This window comes from Mugil cephalus, chromosome 1 (assembly GCF_022458985.1).
Source record: "Mugil cephalus isolate CIBA_MC_2020 chromosome 1, CIBA_Mcephalus_1.1, whole genome shotgun sequence".
Lineage (NCBI taxonomy): Eukaryota > Metazoa > Chordata > Actinopteri > Mugiliformes > Mugilidae > Mugil > Mugil cephalus.
Window position 1 is genome coordinate 12,891,519 of NC_061770.1, and position 16,427 is coordinate 12,907,945.

General features: G+C 44.4%; 1 protein-coding gene across 2 annotated transcripts in view; it reads right to left on the reverse strand.

The window, feature by feature from the left end:
- The window catches only part of LOC125018835 (metabotropic glutamate receptor 7-like), a 60,825-nt gene extending 44,925 nt beyond the window's left edge, over nucleotides 1–15,900 (reverse strand). The window contains exon 1 of one of the 2 annotated variants that reach the window (XM_047603226.1): nucleotides 14,635–15,900. In XM_047603226.1, coding sequence (XP_047459182.1) covers nucleotides 14,635–15,138 — 504 coding nt within the window. In that variant the 5' untranslated portion in view covers nucleotides 15,139–15,900. The remainder of the gene's footprint in view (nucleotides 1–14,634) is intronic. The other variant, XM_047603234.1, reaches the window with a different exon arrangement.
- Nucleotides 15,901–16,427: the final 527 nt, after the last annotated feature.

Consider the following 16,427-nt stretch of genomic DNA (forward strand, 5'->3'; position numbering starts at 1 on the left):
GGATGTAATGGCTGCTGGTTTGTCTTCGCAGGTTGAACTGCGCTTTGTGCTAGCTGCAGTGATTTCCGGGGGAGGCGCGCGGCGAGGTGATTGATGCACGGACGTACGCAGCCTATATTTCTGCGTTACGGAAAACGGGCAGAATTAGCTGCCTAACTGCCACTCACGGCGAAATGTTCGGCAGCCATCGACCGGGGCTTTACAAAAAGCCGGCATAACAACAATGAACATTAAGGTCCATAAAGAGGCAATAAAAATGCAAAAACACTAGAAGTGTAGTTAAAATGAAACGGCAAATGAACCTTTGAACAAACAGATAAAGAAATAGATAAAACGCTGAAAATATGGCTAAAAGAGAACTGAAAACCCAAAAAAACAGGCAAGCGTAAAGCTGATAATAAAAGTGATCTAAACATTTTTTTTTTTCTTCTTCTTCAAGGAACAACTGCCGGATTTAATTGCTCCGGATTTAGATGCACAACAAATCCTCCAACCGGGCTCCATATACAAACTAGCAATTTGCAAACTGCAGCTGCCCCTCAGATTAGGCATCCGTCACATGATGGACGTTCAGGTTGAACCAGTTGGTGAAGGTGCACAGACGCAGCCTGAGAGGCTCAGTTCAGGTCAATAAAGTCCATTCTCTCCAGCGGCCCTTGGTCCTAATGGAAAAAGGCCCCCGTCACCTGTCTAGACAGCGGGACCGTCAGAACAGCCGCAGGTTGAGCATGACTCATGAGGAAATAAAAGTCCTGCTGGGACTCAGACCGCGGCTATATGCTTCCAATGTGACCGCGGCGTCAATAAAAGATAATCTCTAAATATTACAAGAGCGTGCGCGTTTGGAATCCAGATTCTGACCTCCTGCATTTTTAATTACTTGGATGATTGAAGTGAGACTATAGAAAGTGAAAAGTCATCCACGTGTGAGAGCAGAATGTGTGATGTTTGATGGTCCTGGTTATTATTATATATACTGTATCTATATATATATATTTTTCTTTTAATCTGAATTATACCCAGTGACCTGGCTCTGTGGACGTTATTTTATTCGAGACTGAAATATCTCAATAACCCTTAGATGGGATACTGCGCAGACATTTATGTATAGTGTGGTTGATTTGTAGTGACTTTGCTTCTAGCACCACCAGCTCACTGTTGGTGCTGACATTTATGATTTGAGATTGCCATTAAATTTGGTGTGCAGACACTCATGCCCCCCTCCGGATGGACTATAATCACTCTGGCCATTCTCATGACTTTCCCCCTAGTGTCAGCGTCAATGTTTTTGCAGTAATTTGTCCAACATTAATATCCAATAAACAAGCTTCTTGCTTCTTGGTTCTTAAGGACTAAGCGCCCCAGTCAGTTGTAAAGGTCTGGTCAGTGACTAGCCAGGTTTACATTCCGATTGAAGGTTTCAGGGGAACTCTGTACATGTGAGGTGATCTATTCTGATCTGATGTTTACTTCCACTTGTACTTCTGCCTTTAATCGGAACGGCTGTTTCACAGACGAGTGCAGATCGATGAAAACATCATGTGACTGATCAAAGATGGAGGTCTCTGCTCCGCGCTTCAGTCTATCCCAGCTTCAAACGGTTCAATATTTCTATTTTTTCTGCCGTCTAAGTGTTGACTTTCGATCAGTTTGGGAAGAGGAATATTCTACCCCTGTGAAACTGAATGAAATCTCATGTGGTTTGGGCTTCTAAAGAGATGGTAATCAGAATATTTGGCTCCATGTAAACCCAGCTACTGTTAGTGATTACTAGAGGTATGTATCTGGTTGCTAACATACCCTAATCATGCAAGTTTTTGATGGGCACAAAACGGTCCTTTTTTAAGCCACAACTCCCTCCAGACCTTCAGATCTGAAAAAGCTGCTTGGGTGAAATAGCTTAAAGAAACTCCACAACTCCACTTGTCCCTGTTTATGACCTGGATGCCTGAGGTCCACCATTAATTTTCCATGAAGTTCCTGAAAGCTTTAATCTCTAACGCGCCAAGCTAAGATCAAACAGCCTCTAGGACAGGTGTAGATGCTTAGCGTTAATGGATTCTCATCTTAGTTACGAGGTTTTCGATTTTATTTTGCCAACTGCATCTGACTAACGAGGAACTGCACGTGAACAAAGTCCTGCACGTAAATCCTCCTCATTACGTTCTTCTTCCTTAATTGCGCTTTACATGACCACAGCAACGGTTGTACCGTGTGCACTTTTGCAAACACTTCAATCTACAATTTGGAACAGCATGAAAAGACACTGGGACACTCTTGGCTTTAAAATTGGGTTAGTAATTAGTAACCAATCAGATGACCACTAAATTAGATCACATTATTACCAAAAAAAACGATTTAATCACCTTAAGGACATTGCTAATGAGGGATTATGTCGATCAACTGGCAAACACAAGTTATGTTCCTTTAACCTACCTCTAAGGCAGAAAGGTAGCTAGAGTGGAACTGAAAAGCCTTTTAAGTACAGCTCATTAAATGTATGTCGGCCATCGTTCACCTCACGGCGCAGTATGATGACTAAGATCCTATGTCGTCTCGTGACCTGGTGGTCCCCGGGCTCCTTGTTCTGCCACCGTGCTGCCGGTGTAATGCATCACCGAGGCCATCTGACCTCGTAGATCTGTCAGCAACACTCCGGTGCCGCCGCAAAGCCAGGACAATGGACGATTGTGAGCACAAGGAGCGTTTTTCCAGAGCCGCACTGAATAACCTGCCAACTCTGGAAGAGCTGGACGCGGCCTTTCAGGCAGAGCTATTCTGTTGCGAAACCTGCTCCCATTCTAACTCAGATCATGATTCATCAAAGCAAGTGTCTCGACTAATGGAGCGAGAAGATTTATGTGCAATGTGTTTTTGTGACACGCACATTTTCACATAGCTTCCACTCGCAGCTGAGACAAAGTGCACGATGGCTGCACAGTGACATGTAGTTCAGAGGCAGAATCAAAGATGCGCAACAGATGCCAGCTCAGACAATTACCCTCAGACAAGTTAACCAGCCGCAACAGGAGTGAGCTCAGTCGAATACAATGGAACTGTCACACATCACGACTGAAGGGTTATCTTTATTTTCAGCAGGCGCTCCGAGATGCGCCTGTCTCAAAACAGCTCATGTGGATCTCAACTCTGCTAATAACAATCTGTCAAATTAGCTGCAATAACACAAACACAACCCCTTCACCTTCCGTATATCTGGAAAATATCTCAAAAACATACTTTTGAACTTAGTGACTCTTACTGATACTTCAAAATATAAAATACAGAACAACTCATAGGTGAGTTTTATGGGGAAAAAAAGAGAGATTTTAGGTGCACACTTTCACTTCTTTCACAGTTTCAAACGGTCATTCAAATTCAAGTGGGAAAAAATTATGAAAGGTTCAAAGACGGATTCCTTTATGGCAGTAATAGCCTCTTTTACTGAAGTTAACCCCATGAGTGCACTATTGAGCTAAGAGGAGACGGCATTGGGCATGAATATACAACCTTAATCTTACAGCGATGCTCCAGGTAAAATGTAACGTAATGTAATGCACCAAGGCCTCGGCGGTTAGCTCTTCCATGTCGTCTGTGTGTTTATTTTTTCACTTATTGTACGTTCGCCACAGCACATTCAAAACCATCTCCTCTGTGTTCATGTTCTCCTCGAATAAAAAGGTGTGATGTGTTTCCAGCTGTGCAGAGGAACTGGAAAATTGCTTGAGAACTGACAGCGGAAGGATTATTGCCACTCTGAAACACACGCTCACACACATACATGTTTTCGTTATTTAGGAGGATATTGCACTCTCGACACTCTTGAATTCCCACAACCTTAGCTGTTACCGCTACATGTCTAACCTCCGCCTTTACCCCAACCTCACAGTCACAGGACGTAAATGTAACGGTTAACCTTGCGGGGAACCACACCACATCTGTCCCCAGATGTTAAAGTAAGTCCCCGCTACGTGATCCTTTTAAGCTCACTTACACACGAACGTGAACTTGTTAATTATCCGGGGACTTTCCTGTGAATTAGACAACAAAATAGTCATTCGTCGTGTCTCCCCAGAACAGACACACAAATAAAAATGGTAAAGAGTGAGGTGTGGTTTAAACCGTTATTAAGAGTACATCACGATCACAGTAATAACCTCATGGGGAATGCTGGGGAAGGATTGTGGTCATGGTTACAACAAACAACCGCTGACTATCATTAGGAAATGGAAAATGACACTTCCACCCATCCACATCAGCCTCCTTCCTCAGTGGGCTTTGATGCCCTATAATATAATAACACTATTTTCTTCCCAGCGGAGACGAGTCATAATCTCCGCAGCCAATAAAGAGCTTGCTGTAGTCACTCTGACTTAAATACATGTTGTTTTGAAGGCATCTTTCTATCAGTAAATCACAGATTTAAATGACTCTTTCATTTTCTTGGGGCTACCAGGTCTTACCAGAGCCGTAATAACTACACAGCAAACATCCATTCTGTCTTAATATCCTTGTCAAACTCCAAACGTCGTGCATGAGTCAGATGAATATGTTGTTCCTACAGCTGGTAAAAGAAGTACCTCCCTTTGTGTCTGCACAGCAGGAAACGTGGACAATTGCAGTTACTAACTCCACTTAGAAGATTTTAGCTCTGCCTTCAGGGTGAGTACTTTCTTAACGCAAAAATAACCTTGAGTGAAGTAAATGCATAGACTCATTCAGACATCAAACACTGGCTGCTAAATAAAAACAGCGCAGAAGTTGGTAAGTCAAAGAAGCGACGAACCGACTTTGTCGCCATACGACGATTGAAAGTGGAGCTGCGGGAAAGCAGCAGCCCGTCACACGTGTTTATTTCACCAGTTCCACTTCCTCTCCCTCTTTCCCGAAGATGCCCTTTTTCGTTCCGTCTGAAAAAAGACGGAAACATGTTCCTGCCATCTGCCAGTTCCCGGTTCTACTTAACCATCTTTTTTCCAGCGAAATTAACAAAAACTGTGCAGCTAGCTCGGCAGAGGGTGGCATGGCACGTGACATGCATTTTTAAACGGACATTTAAACTAAGTGAGATGAAGACTTCGTAACTATGCTGCAGTGTGACCACGCGTGGACACGTGAGAGCAATGGACGGAGCCTACGCCGGCCGTCTAAACAGCCGCTCTTAACGTTCGTTTTAATAAATGGAGCAAATCGCAAAGAAAACAGACAGACTGTAAAGTCTGGTCTTTATCGAGCTCATACGTGACGTCGTACGCGGATCTAATTGACGTTGCCATACCAACAGCCAGGTCCCCCTCAGCCTTCCTACACACGGTGTGAATTCAGACTGAAAAAAAAAAAAACAAAAGCCCTTGAAGCTATGAATTTCTCGGGGGAGCTCCTCAGTGGGTAGTTACCCTCAGAGAGACCCGAGAACCGTTTGATTCCAACGCACCTATAGAAGACTTGTTTTAACAAATGCAGTTAATCCAAGGATACGCGTCAAGGCTCAAACAGAGAGACTCGCTGAGCCGAACCCGTTACTGCATTCCAATTATTGTCCAAAACTTATTTTAAATTAGAATATACTTTCGTGAGTGTGATGTACATTTTAAAACTGTGTTGGACTGTGTAAAGCAGCAAATTTCAGTTTTATTCCAACCTCCAAGTTAGAGAGCGCGTGACAGCATTATGCAAAATCTATTGATAAACAGCCCGCTATCGATCCTCCAAGCCTCATTAAGGGCAACATGTGAGTGCTTCAATACTGATAAGGCAGTTAAAAAACACTATATTCTGTCATCAATAGCTTCAGTCCAGCAGTCAATTGTAGTTTAAGCAGCCTCATGTGAAGGGAGAGAGGCCCCCTAATTTGCAAAATGTCAATGGTGATTGAGGTCTTCCCTCGAATCAATGTTAGCCGTCGAGTGCAGGCGATTGGGAGCGTACTTGAAATCCCGCAGGATTTGCATCTGAAAACAGTAATCCTGTCAACTGATTTTTTTTTTGGGTGTGCGTGTGTGTGTGTGTGCATGGCCTGGCTGCTGAGGCACAGTGTACTTTTCGAGCTCAGAAGAAGAGCGGAGACACACAAACACGTTCAAACAGCATTCGCACACTACTGCCAGCCAGCTGCAGATAAAAAAAAAAAAAAAAAAAAAAAAAAAAAAACATGCTCACCAAACTCAAGGGGAACGCAGACCAAATGAATTTGAGGCTAATGAAACTCTGAAGCTCTGCTCTTTCATTTTCACATGTAAAATCAACAGGTGTTTTAGCTTAACTACCCGAGGCCTCTGCTGCACTCTAATAATTTAGTCTTTCTATAAAGGTCCAGAGTGTGCTGGCTGATATAATGGTTATATATTACTGCCTGTTGTTGGGAATGTTCTGATGCACCCTGAGGCCCCGCTCTAATAACGCGACTGAAGGACAAGGAATGAATCCCGGTGACAGTTTATTATGTACAGTGTAAGCGAGAGCACACTGGTCCCTGACGTCTCTGAGACGCAAACAGCAACAGCGGGACACACACACACGAACGCCGCCTGTACGTTCTGCTGGGAAACTTTTGGATCCGGCTTTCGAGTGGATGTTACTTAGACGTGTAGCACCCACCTAGACCAGATCAGGCACCCCCTCACCCACCCCACATAGCAACGACACTGCTTGATGGCAGCAGCCGCCCCCAGCAGGATGCAGCCTGACACAGACGCACTACTGCATTGTTGTGTGTTTTGTATTAGTTTCTCTAAGATAAAGGACACAGTGTAAGTGAGGATAATTTCGGTTGTGCTGCTGACTACAATAAAATATTAATGCGTGTCTTTTTTTTTTTTTTAATACCAAAAACAAAACCCATATGGGAGGACATTAAGATAAAACTACTGCATCTGCAAGTTTCAATTACACGAGAGGAAATACAAAATACGAACACGATAAGACAAAGAGCACTGCGTGTTTTTTTTCTTCCTTCCTTCTCTCGCAGCTATAGCTGCTGTGTGGCGTGTCTCTGTCCGTTTCTTGCTGCTCATCATTGGCGTGCCTTACATTAGAGCGCTCACATGGGCAGGCAGTCTAAGCGCAGCCTCGTGCCACCAGCCTCCAGGGACGGCGAGGCAGCCATGTGAGCAGGGCACCTCCTGTCCCTTTTAAGTTTGAAGCACACTGTGCAAGCGTATCGCACTTTGAATGTATTGTTGCCTTTTTTTTTTTTTTTTTTTGCCAGCCTTCACTGCGTGATGGAGACATAGAAAAAGTGCCAAACTTTAATGAGGCGGAATCGCCGAGCTGCCGCTCCGGTCCGGGCTAAAGCATTTTTCAGCGCCCGTTGGCTGGATCACTGGGAAGTTTTGTGACTGTGACATTCTTGGTCCCTAGAGGTCGAACCCGAATAGCCTCTGTGAGCCACTGACATTTTTTGAACTCCCGCGCCACTTTCGCCTGACATTTGTGAAGCGTCTCGAGAGTTTCTCAAGATAGACTGGCATGAAAATAGTTACTGTCATTTACTCCTCCAAGATCCCTCGCTTGACTTTCACTCCAATTCCAAACGTCAGGTCGTAAATTTTGGTTTCCTCTGATACTTGTCATGCACTTTGCAAATGTTAGCATGCTAACATGCAAACGGTACACTTACACAGTGCATTAGCATTAGCATTAGCATGTTAGCATCTATGAGTGCTATTTAATAACTAGCAACACGATGCAGCATAAAATAATGTAGTTGTGTGCAGATATAAGGACATTTTAGGTGTTTTATTGTCGCTTTACACATCAGCCTTTACTTATGGGATCAGCAACATTTATTAATGATACAGATTACATATATTTTAGTGCATTATAAACATCCTAAATGTTTTTAGATGCGCTTGCTTGCTTTTAATAATGGCAAATGGCAGGATTTAGGAGTAAAGTGTTTCCTTTAGTTTTGCACTCTTTTCATTAAAACGTCTTTCACGTCGTCTCCCTGACAAGTCGCGTCCTTAAGCGCATTATAATTTATAAGATGGCGTGTGATTTCAGCAACGCACTGGGCAAATTGTGGGGAAAGCGATAAAACCGAGAACAAAGCACAGAACCCAGGGCTAAGAGGCACCACAACACATGACTGCTTTTGAAGCAGCAGACACGCTCACAGGCAGCACTAAAAGCAGCCTCTTAACAAATTCACTTAACTCATTTACCAGGATTTGAAGAACTGCGAGACGAGAAGTGCCTGGTAAAAACAGATCATGTTTAAAAGAGAAATGTCTTATTGATCTCCGTATGAGGATTCCAAAGCCTGGACGGACCTAGATGTTATTTAGTCACACAAAACATGAGCCCGCCACGGCTGAATGACTTTGTAATTCAGGCTCCGTCCAGAAATGTTGCATGGATCACAGATCACGGCGCTCAAACAAACTACAATGAGCTCTGTGAAAATGCCTCTCAGCCCACACTGGATCGCTTTCCGCTAAAGCGACGGGGACAGTTTTTCCTTTTTGGAGGGATGAGTTAGAGGCCGAACAGCAGCCAGCAGAGACCTCCTCATGCTTCTCCACTCATCTCCCGTAAGAGGATCGGACGTAATGGGGTTTCCTCTTCCCCGGCTTCCTACCGCTCACCAGACAAACCGCAGAAAAAACTTCCAACAAAGTCTAAAGGGTGTCCTCCTCGTAACATTTTACAGCCACACCAACAAAAAAAAAACAAAAAAAAAACTTCAATGCAACACAGTAACGGCCGACCTCGATGCGAGTGGGGCTAAGCTTTAAAGCAGGTCTTCGCTCTTCCATTTCAGTGGGATGAATTGTGGGGTAGCAACCCCAGTGGGGACATCAAACCGATGCTATTCTTAACCAAGCCCGTATTAAAATGAGGAATGACACCTCATTAAAGGCACAGAATCAACATTTGCCGGCTATAAATGAAAACGCAGCCCGGTGAATAAGCTTCAATCTGTCTGAAAACAAATGAGGAATGTACTGGCTGCGTTTTCATTGAGAAACATTTATTCATATAGTAAGCTATTTTGTAGCTGAATAATAAAGAGCACCATCCCCCCAGGCCCCTGGGAATAGCTTAATACCAGACGTGCGTGGATTTTCATATTCCCCCCGTGGCGGGCCGCTGACCTAATGACCTCATGTCAACAGCGGCGACAACATGTGTAACACGGTGATATTTTATTCATTTTATTAATATTGCATCAGTGGCTGATGTTGTTTTCGTGTGAGTGAATATATATGTGGCGCAGTGAACAGCCGTCCGTCACAACGTTGTTTCGCACCAAAAAAAGTTTGGGGAAAATCAGGCGTGTATTAATTTCTCTGCGTGCTCATCGGTCCAACTACTGATGCTCTGAATCCAGTTTTTCTTTTCAAAAAGTGACACATTCACCTTCAGCACAACTAAAAAAAGAAAAAAAAAATGCACATTATCGCCTAACAAGACCTAATGTCAGCCGAACACATTTCACCTGCATCCCCGGTGTGTCACGCACAACAGTGATATGCGTTTGCTTCTCGTCATAAATCGATCTGGCCTTGCTCCGAGTTCAATCTGTTTGAACTCCGGCCTTGGAAATAGCTGGGCGCTCTGATCTCCGGCCAATCAGGAGGAGCAGGTGGGATTGACCTCTCTTTAAGTAGGTATTGATTGTTTGTATCCTTGTTTGCGCAACGACATGCTTAAAGAAGAACGCGCGCGGCACGCGGTGGCGCATGTCGTGTGGCTGGACAAGAATGCAAGGACAGGGAGCAGGAAAAAAAACACAGAGACAGGTGAAAACATGTGGAATGCTATGGCTAGCCTGTTAGCGACGCCAACACCTGCAGCTTATTCCTCTTACCCCGTTGTAGCCCGTGTAAATAAATGTGACCTTGTCAGTTCTGGTTTAAACTGGCCACGGGTCAGTATCTGATTAAATGGCTGGAATAAAAACCAGCATTACTCTGAATCACAGACGGTCCCTGGACTGTGGATAATTTATTCAGTATATATATACACACACACACACACACACACACAAAATAAATAATACAATGACGTGCAACATATTCCTTGCAAGCACCAAAATCCACTTAGCTTCGGCTTATTATTTATGTTACAGCAGTTTCCTTTACAATTCTAAATTAGCATAACATTTATTATTACAGTACATGTACTATATTTTAACCACTGCCTTTGATAGTTACTCTCAGATTACTGTCTCAGATGGCTGGGAGTGCCAGACAGAAAACTAAGAACAGAATAACTTGCACTTCGCTACAAAATCTGCATAAATGTGTTAGTGTAACTGGTGACTCATCAGTTCTCTGCAGTCTCCCAGACCGATTGTTATTTTTGAAAGGGGGTAAGCAAGTTAAAATATAATAAAATAAGCCTGAACTATGAATGGCATACTTTTATTTACTTTTTCTACTTCAGGTGCACACTGTATTTGCTCTCACTAAATACATACTGTTACATGCAGTATGTATTCAGCATTGTGCCTTTGAATACTGATTCTCTTACTCACACTGCAGTCTGTAGTACTTGTACACTGTGAAATGTAGCAGAATGCATCCTACTGCGCTTTGGTACTTTTGTTAGACTGGCATTGTTAGCACAAAGAATTCTGCTAATAATACGACCACAAATGTGTGCATGTGCATAATAAGGTTTACTGTGCCCACCTTTTTAAGCAATAGCCAGATTTATTGTTGATCTGTGACAGGACATCGCGGCTCATTTGTCTGTACAAGTGTGTGATTTTGTTGCCAAGAAGAGAATATTTTTTTTGCCGTTTGTGCATCGTCATTACCAGTACCACAACTATCGACTGCAAAGATTCTTTTTTCTTTTTCTTTTTTTTTTTTGTTGCAAACAATGGATTCCTACTGTAATATTTTCATCTGTTTGAGTGCAGGAATAAAATCAAACTTAAACCGCACAGCCAGAACTTTTTGACTCGTGTTCCAGTATTCAGTAATTCTCTTTTTCTGTTGTGAATAACTCACGACTCCAGAGAAGGGTGGATGTCTTCGGCTGGGTTTGATGGCTTATTAAAGTTGGCCATATCCAGTCGAGTTTTCAATTTCCATCCACAAGGTAAATCCCACTCAATTCTCAAAAGGGAACATTTGGAAATACTCAACCTATTTTTCTCTTGCACTTTTATGTTAGAGGTTATGCAGTTAAGAAAGCAATTTCCCTGCAGGGGATTAATAAAGTTTTTTTTTTCTTTCTGATTCTGATATTCACACAAATCCAGCTCTGTTATTTGTAGCCTTAAAAAAGTTTAGTTATGAGGGTCTGAATGTTAGTTTGGAGAGAATTGTGAATTTAATACATTCTTTTCTGTGTTATCCGTGTTTCAGCTACTTGTTATAAAGTTCAAATGCTCTGAGTTGGGTTTCTGTGCCACAGTCTGAATAAAAGCCAATTAGCAAGTGATGGAGAGAAAATAAAAGAGCCGAAAACGCTAGTGTGGATCATTAAATATCCACAAGACGGTCGTGTTTTCATTCCTTCAGTAATGGTAATAGGGTGTTTGTGTGCATGTGTGTGAATCCGTGTCCACTCATATGTTGAATACTTGACTAACCAACCATAGCCAACTGTGTCTTTTATCTGGCTGAATGCCATCCTGGCGAAGTGACTAATTGACCGGAGCTGCTGAAAGCATCCATGTACAAATGGAAGCCTTTTGCAATTTAGTGCCTCCGCCGTCTACGTCCACACGCGCGCAGCCTTCCTTCGTCCTTTCGAAGGTGTCCATCTCTACCACTGTCAGCTGAATGGATCACACTGCAAGGCTTCAATCTCCTTCAAATCAGTCACAGTGATGATTCAGTGCAAAAAGAGACAGAGACGGAGAGAGGGAGGGAGAGAGGGAGAGGGAGGGAGGGAGAGAAAAAGCCGACAGGAGCCTGTCAGGGCTATGAGAGCAGAGGACGTCAATGCCTCACTTAGACAGCTAGTCTGAAGGGGCCGCTTCCCCAGACAAGAGGACAAGACGGAGTTCACCTGCATTCAATACAAAGTTTTGCCTCGGCCTTTGGGAGAAGAGATGCGACAGAGAATAGCGGGCTGCTCCTCCCGATGTAAATGTCATCTGGATAAAAATCAATTTCATGATTCATTCAAGAGGCCAAAACTTACAAATGGGCAAAGTTGCCTGGTCTTTTCAACCATGACCTCCTCCTCCTCCTCCTGCTGCTCCTGCTCCTCCACAAGAGCAGACTAAGGACTGGGTGATTTTTCAAAGGTTCAGCACATGATGGCTCCTGATAACAATTCAAAAGTTTGGCTGATTGATTTTATTTTTTTTTCCTCCTGTGGCATTGTTGCTTCTCATTTCCAACACAGCACGAAAGGTGGTGAAATAAAAACATCTTAGCAGCAAATCGGCCTCACCATGGCAACAGTATCGATCAATCCCCTTGGGTACTCAGAAAAATCTATCCCTCATGTCAATTTCCCAGCATTAACAGTTCAGCGGCTACTCATGTCTTGAATAGACATGGCATGATATTTAGAATCTGGCAATAAAACCTACAATCATTACTTAGCCTCCCTGACGATTCATTTATCACAGGAGAGAGACACAAAATGACTTGATGACAGTTGCGGGTAACAAAGAGGGAAGTGGGCTACGATGACGGCTCTGGCAGAGGTCACGGTCCGTAGGTTTGAGGTGTAATGATTGAGCGTCAAAGTCCACCGGATTCCCGAATGCATCCAATAACGAGAAACAATTTAAATTGGCTAGGACAAGAAATTGAGCACTTAAGGCTCTGCCGGGCTTTAGATGCTTTTGTGTGGAATTATTTGATGGATCGCAGCTGAAAAAAGAAAATTGTTAATTGAAGCCACATACCAATCAAATGCTGCGAGGCTAATGTGGGTAAACGGGGGCCGTAGCTTTCACTTCAGCTATGTATTGATTATACAGTATCGCGGGGCCTCGCATTTCATTTAGCGCCGTCGTGTTTGTGTGCACGTTTAAGTGCGGCGATTACATCTGACAACAGATTGGGCTGAAACGAGAAGAAACGCAGAGCGGCGGACGGAGCTGCGTGACAACTGCTGTCAAACCGCACGTTCCTCCGGCTTGATTACGACGCCAGAGCCCCGGCGCCACATCACACTTGAACTACACCTACCCTCTGACAGCCTGACACTTATAAATATCCTGACACACCTAGTGGGAAGAGGAAAGAATTAGGGACTAATCTCCCTTCCCTTTAAACCCTCTGAATTTCATGGGTGCGTGCGTGTTACTGTTGCACAGCTCTCATGAAAAGGAGAAAGCAACAAAATAATGAGTGTAGTGAGGACGCTTCAAAGCATAACTGGAGGGTTTCACCAACTCAGAATAAGAACGTAATATGTTAACTCAGTCTATTAAGAGTGAGTAGGAACCAAAGCCGGGCTGAAGGTTGTGGTGGGGCCCACGGGTCGAACTGTCCGGCCAATAGCGCCACAAGAAACCCCCAGAGGACGGCTCCTGTAAAATAATAAATAAATAATAGTGTTGCATTTGTGCGTGTGAAAAGAAAAGGAAGATGGTCGAGGGGGGTGGGGGGGGGGGGCTAAAAGCTTGTTAAGTACTATAATGGTTTTACAGTTGCAGTTAAACAGCTACTTCCAGCCGGACTCATGGTTCGCCTAATTGAACTGAAACAAAACCCTAAATGACAGGACTGCGAGTTAGCATCGGAAACCACGGATCAATCACCTTCAACGTCACCGTCCTCGCGTGAGGAAAAACTGCCGGGAAATCTCCACGTCAGGAAAAGAATCCGCATGGCGTTTCAAGTAATTACATATTTTTGCTATGGATATGTGTCTTAAATAATTCATCAGTTGTGCTGATGCCCTGCTGCGCGCCCCGTTCCACTGCAGCAGCAGCAGTGGGCCAACAACATCAGTTGACTCAGCCAATAAGAACATAAATGTGCCATAAACCAAAGCTAAGTCATTTTGAAATCAGCGCTGCGAATTCATTTAATTTACTCGCAGCCATCAAGTTCAATTAAGTTGCAAAGAGTTTGAAACCATCTCATTTAGAAGAGGGGTCCCCCGTAGACAAAAGCAAGCCAACTCAACCGTAGACGGAGGCTTTGGGGTTCAGAACAATTGGTAACAATAAAGATAAAATAATAAAAAAATAAATAAATAAATGCCTGCAGCCCCTCCAAAGCAGAGGCTCATATAATCATGTGCAATCGCATGAAACAGGCCTGTTATTCTCAGGAGGGGGTTGTTGAGTTTGGGTGTGATTGTGTCAGGCTGTCAGTGCCCACTCATCCAGACTCCGGAGTGAGACTGGAACAGACGGGAGCTGTTCTTTCAGCACCACCGGGGACAAGCAACAGCACACTCAGCTGTCTCAACCACACAGTGTAGTGGATTGGAAAACCACCCAAACTCATTTCACCTTCCTTTCATGTCCAAGATGGATGGCATACATGAAGTCTAATAGCATCGTTTTTTTCCTATTAGTTTTTTTTTTTTTCGTATTAATTTTGCCACCCCGCTCACCCGCTTCCTGTTACTGGGTGGGTTTGCGATGAGAAGGCGCATCACTTTCCCTTCACGCACATTGTTACTAGAGGCGTGTGCATACCGCAGCTAAATCAGTCTATGTTAAAACCACACAAGTACTGCACATGTTCAAACACTTGCCTGAAAGAGGCGTAGGATGTTGGCAACCATGATCGATACTGAACTCGCCGAGGCGCCGATGACTCCCACCACTTTTTCAGGCTTGACAAAGACCGGCGGCTCCCCATTTGTGCACCTCACGTCGGAGGTGTCCTTCGTGATGAGGGCTTGCACGAAAGTTAGCGACTGCTCCAGCGCGTATGTATCCCTCGAACAAGTGTCCAGCACCCGAGCGCCGAGGGTTATGTTGGGCAAGAGTTGCTCGTCCTGGTTAATTTGGTCCAAAGCGTACATCATGGCCTCAAGCCGCTGGATTCCGTTCTCCTTTTTGAGGTCCCCGCACGGCGTACCGTCGACCCCCCTGGTGTGCACCGGGAAGAGTCCACCGAGGGTCAGGTGTCCCTCAGTCCGTATTGAATGAGGCGCATAAGTCTCCTGAGCCAGCGCGAAATCAACCACAGTCCTCACGAGCCAAAACAGCCTCCATACAGAGCTCAGCTTCGCGCACATACACAGACGAGCCATGATCAACTTTTAGGATGGACGGAGCCCTAAATCCGCTGATGATATTAAAAAAAAAATAAATAAATACCAGAAAGGCTGAGTAAGTTTGTTAAAACGAGCCCATTCTTGTCCACGGAGGAGATTCAACAAGCTGTGCCGAAGAACCAAGACGCAGCAGAAGGCTCAGGCAAACTGCGCCCATCGTTTTGCAGCCAGTAGTGAGCGGTGCAGCTTGTTGAATAGTGAAGCCCCTAATGGTAATTCAGCTCCCGCGGAAAAGGGAGGCTACATCCATTAGTCGGAGAATTAACAGTGAAAGGAGGCGAGCACACGCCGCAGATGAGCTGGCCTAAATTTGTCCATTTACGCTAAATCCAAAGAGCGCAGTGAAACCGATGCTAAGAACGGACATTTCTTCGCAGCACAAAAGCCGCGATTTCTAGCAAGTGACGCGCAGTGGATCTCAGGAATGCTCTCTCAAAATCAATACTTAAATGTTAGGACCGGCAGAAGTGGGTGACATTCTTCTTGTTCCGAACAACTCCACGGGAGCGCAGCGATGGCTCGCTCGGCTGTGGCGTCTCTCTCCCGGGGGTGCATATCATCTCCACAGTCTCCAAAGAAAGAGAGAAACGATATGAGCGCAATTGTGCGTTCACTGAGCGGAGGACTAAGAGGAAGAAAATAACCCCAGCTAATTAAATCCCAGTCTCTCTCTCTCTCTCCCTCTCCCTCTCTCTCTCTCTGTGTCTCTGTCTCTGCAACCGGTCGCATTTATACAAAATGAATGAGTCACAGCGAGGGATTGACTGTGTGCGCCGAGTTTTCAGCCCCCTTTCGATGCGAGACGTCATTCAGCTGGCAGGGAGGGGGAAAAAATAAAATAAGATTAGCATCACTTCATGGCAAGGTTTCCAGGAAGTTGGCGCTTAGTGTTTTCAGACATGAAAAGGTAAACAAGACGAACAAATGCACTTACAGACTTGAATAATAATACAATTGTTCCTCTGAGAGCCTCTCTGCGCGCTGCATTATAATCCCTCTTTCTACTTCCCCTCCCTCCTTTATCCTCCTCAAATACGCACACACACACACACACTAAAAAAAAAAGTCTGTGTTTTTTTCTCCTCCCCTCCTCTCTTCTTTTGATGTTCACGGTGGCGGGCATGAAACAGAGATCTGTGGCATTATGAAAACACAGAATTGCTGCAGGTATGAAGGGCTTCACCCGCCGACTGGAAAGTGCCTTTCCTGAAATAGTTTTGGATTCATTACTGATGCACCTTTAAAACGGAGGGAGGGCGGGCGGG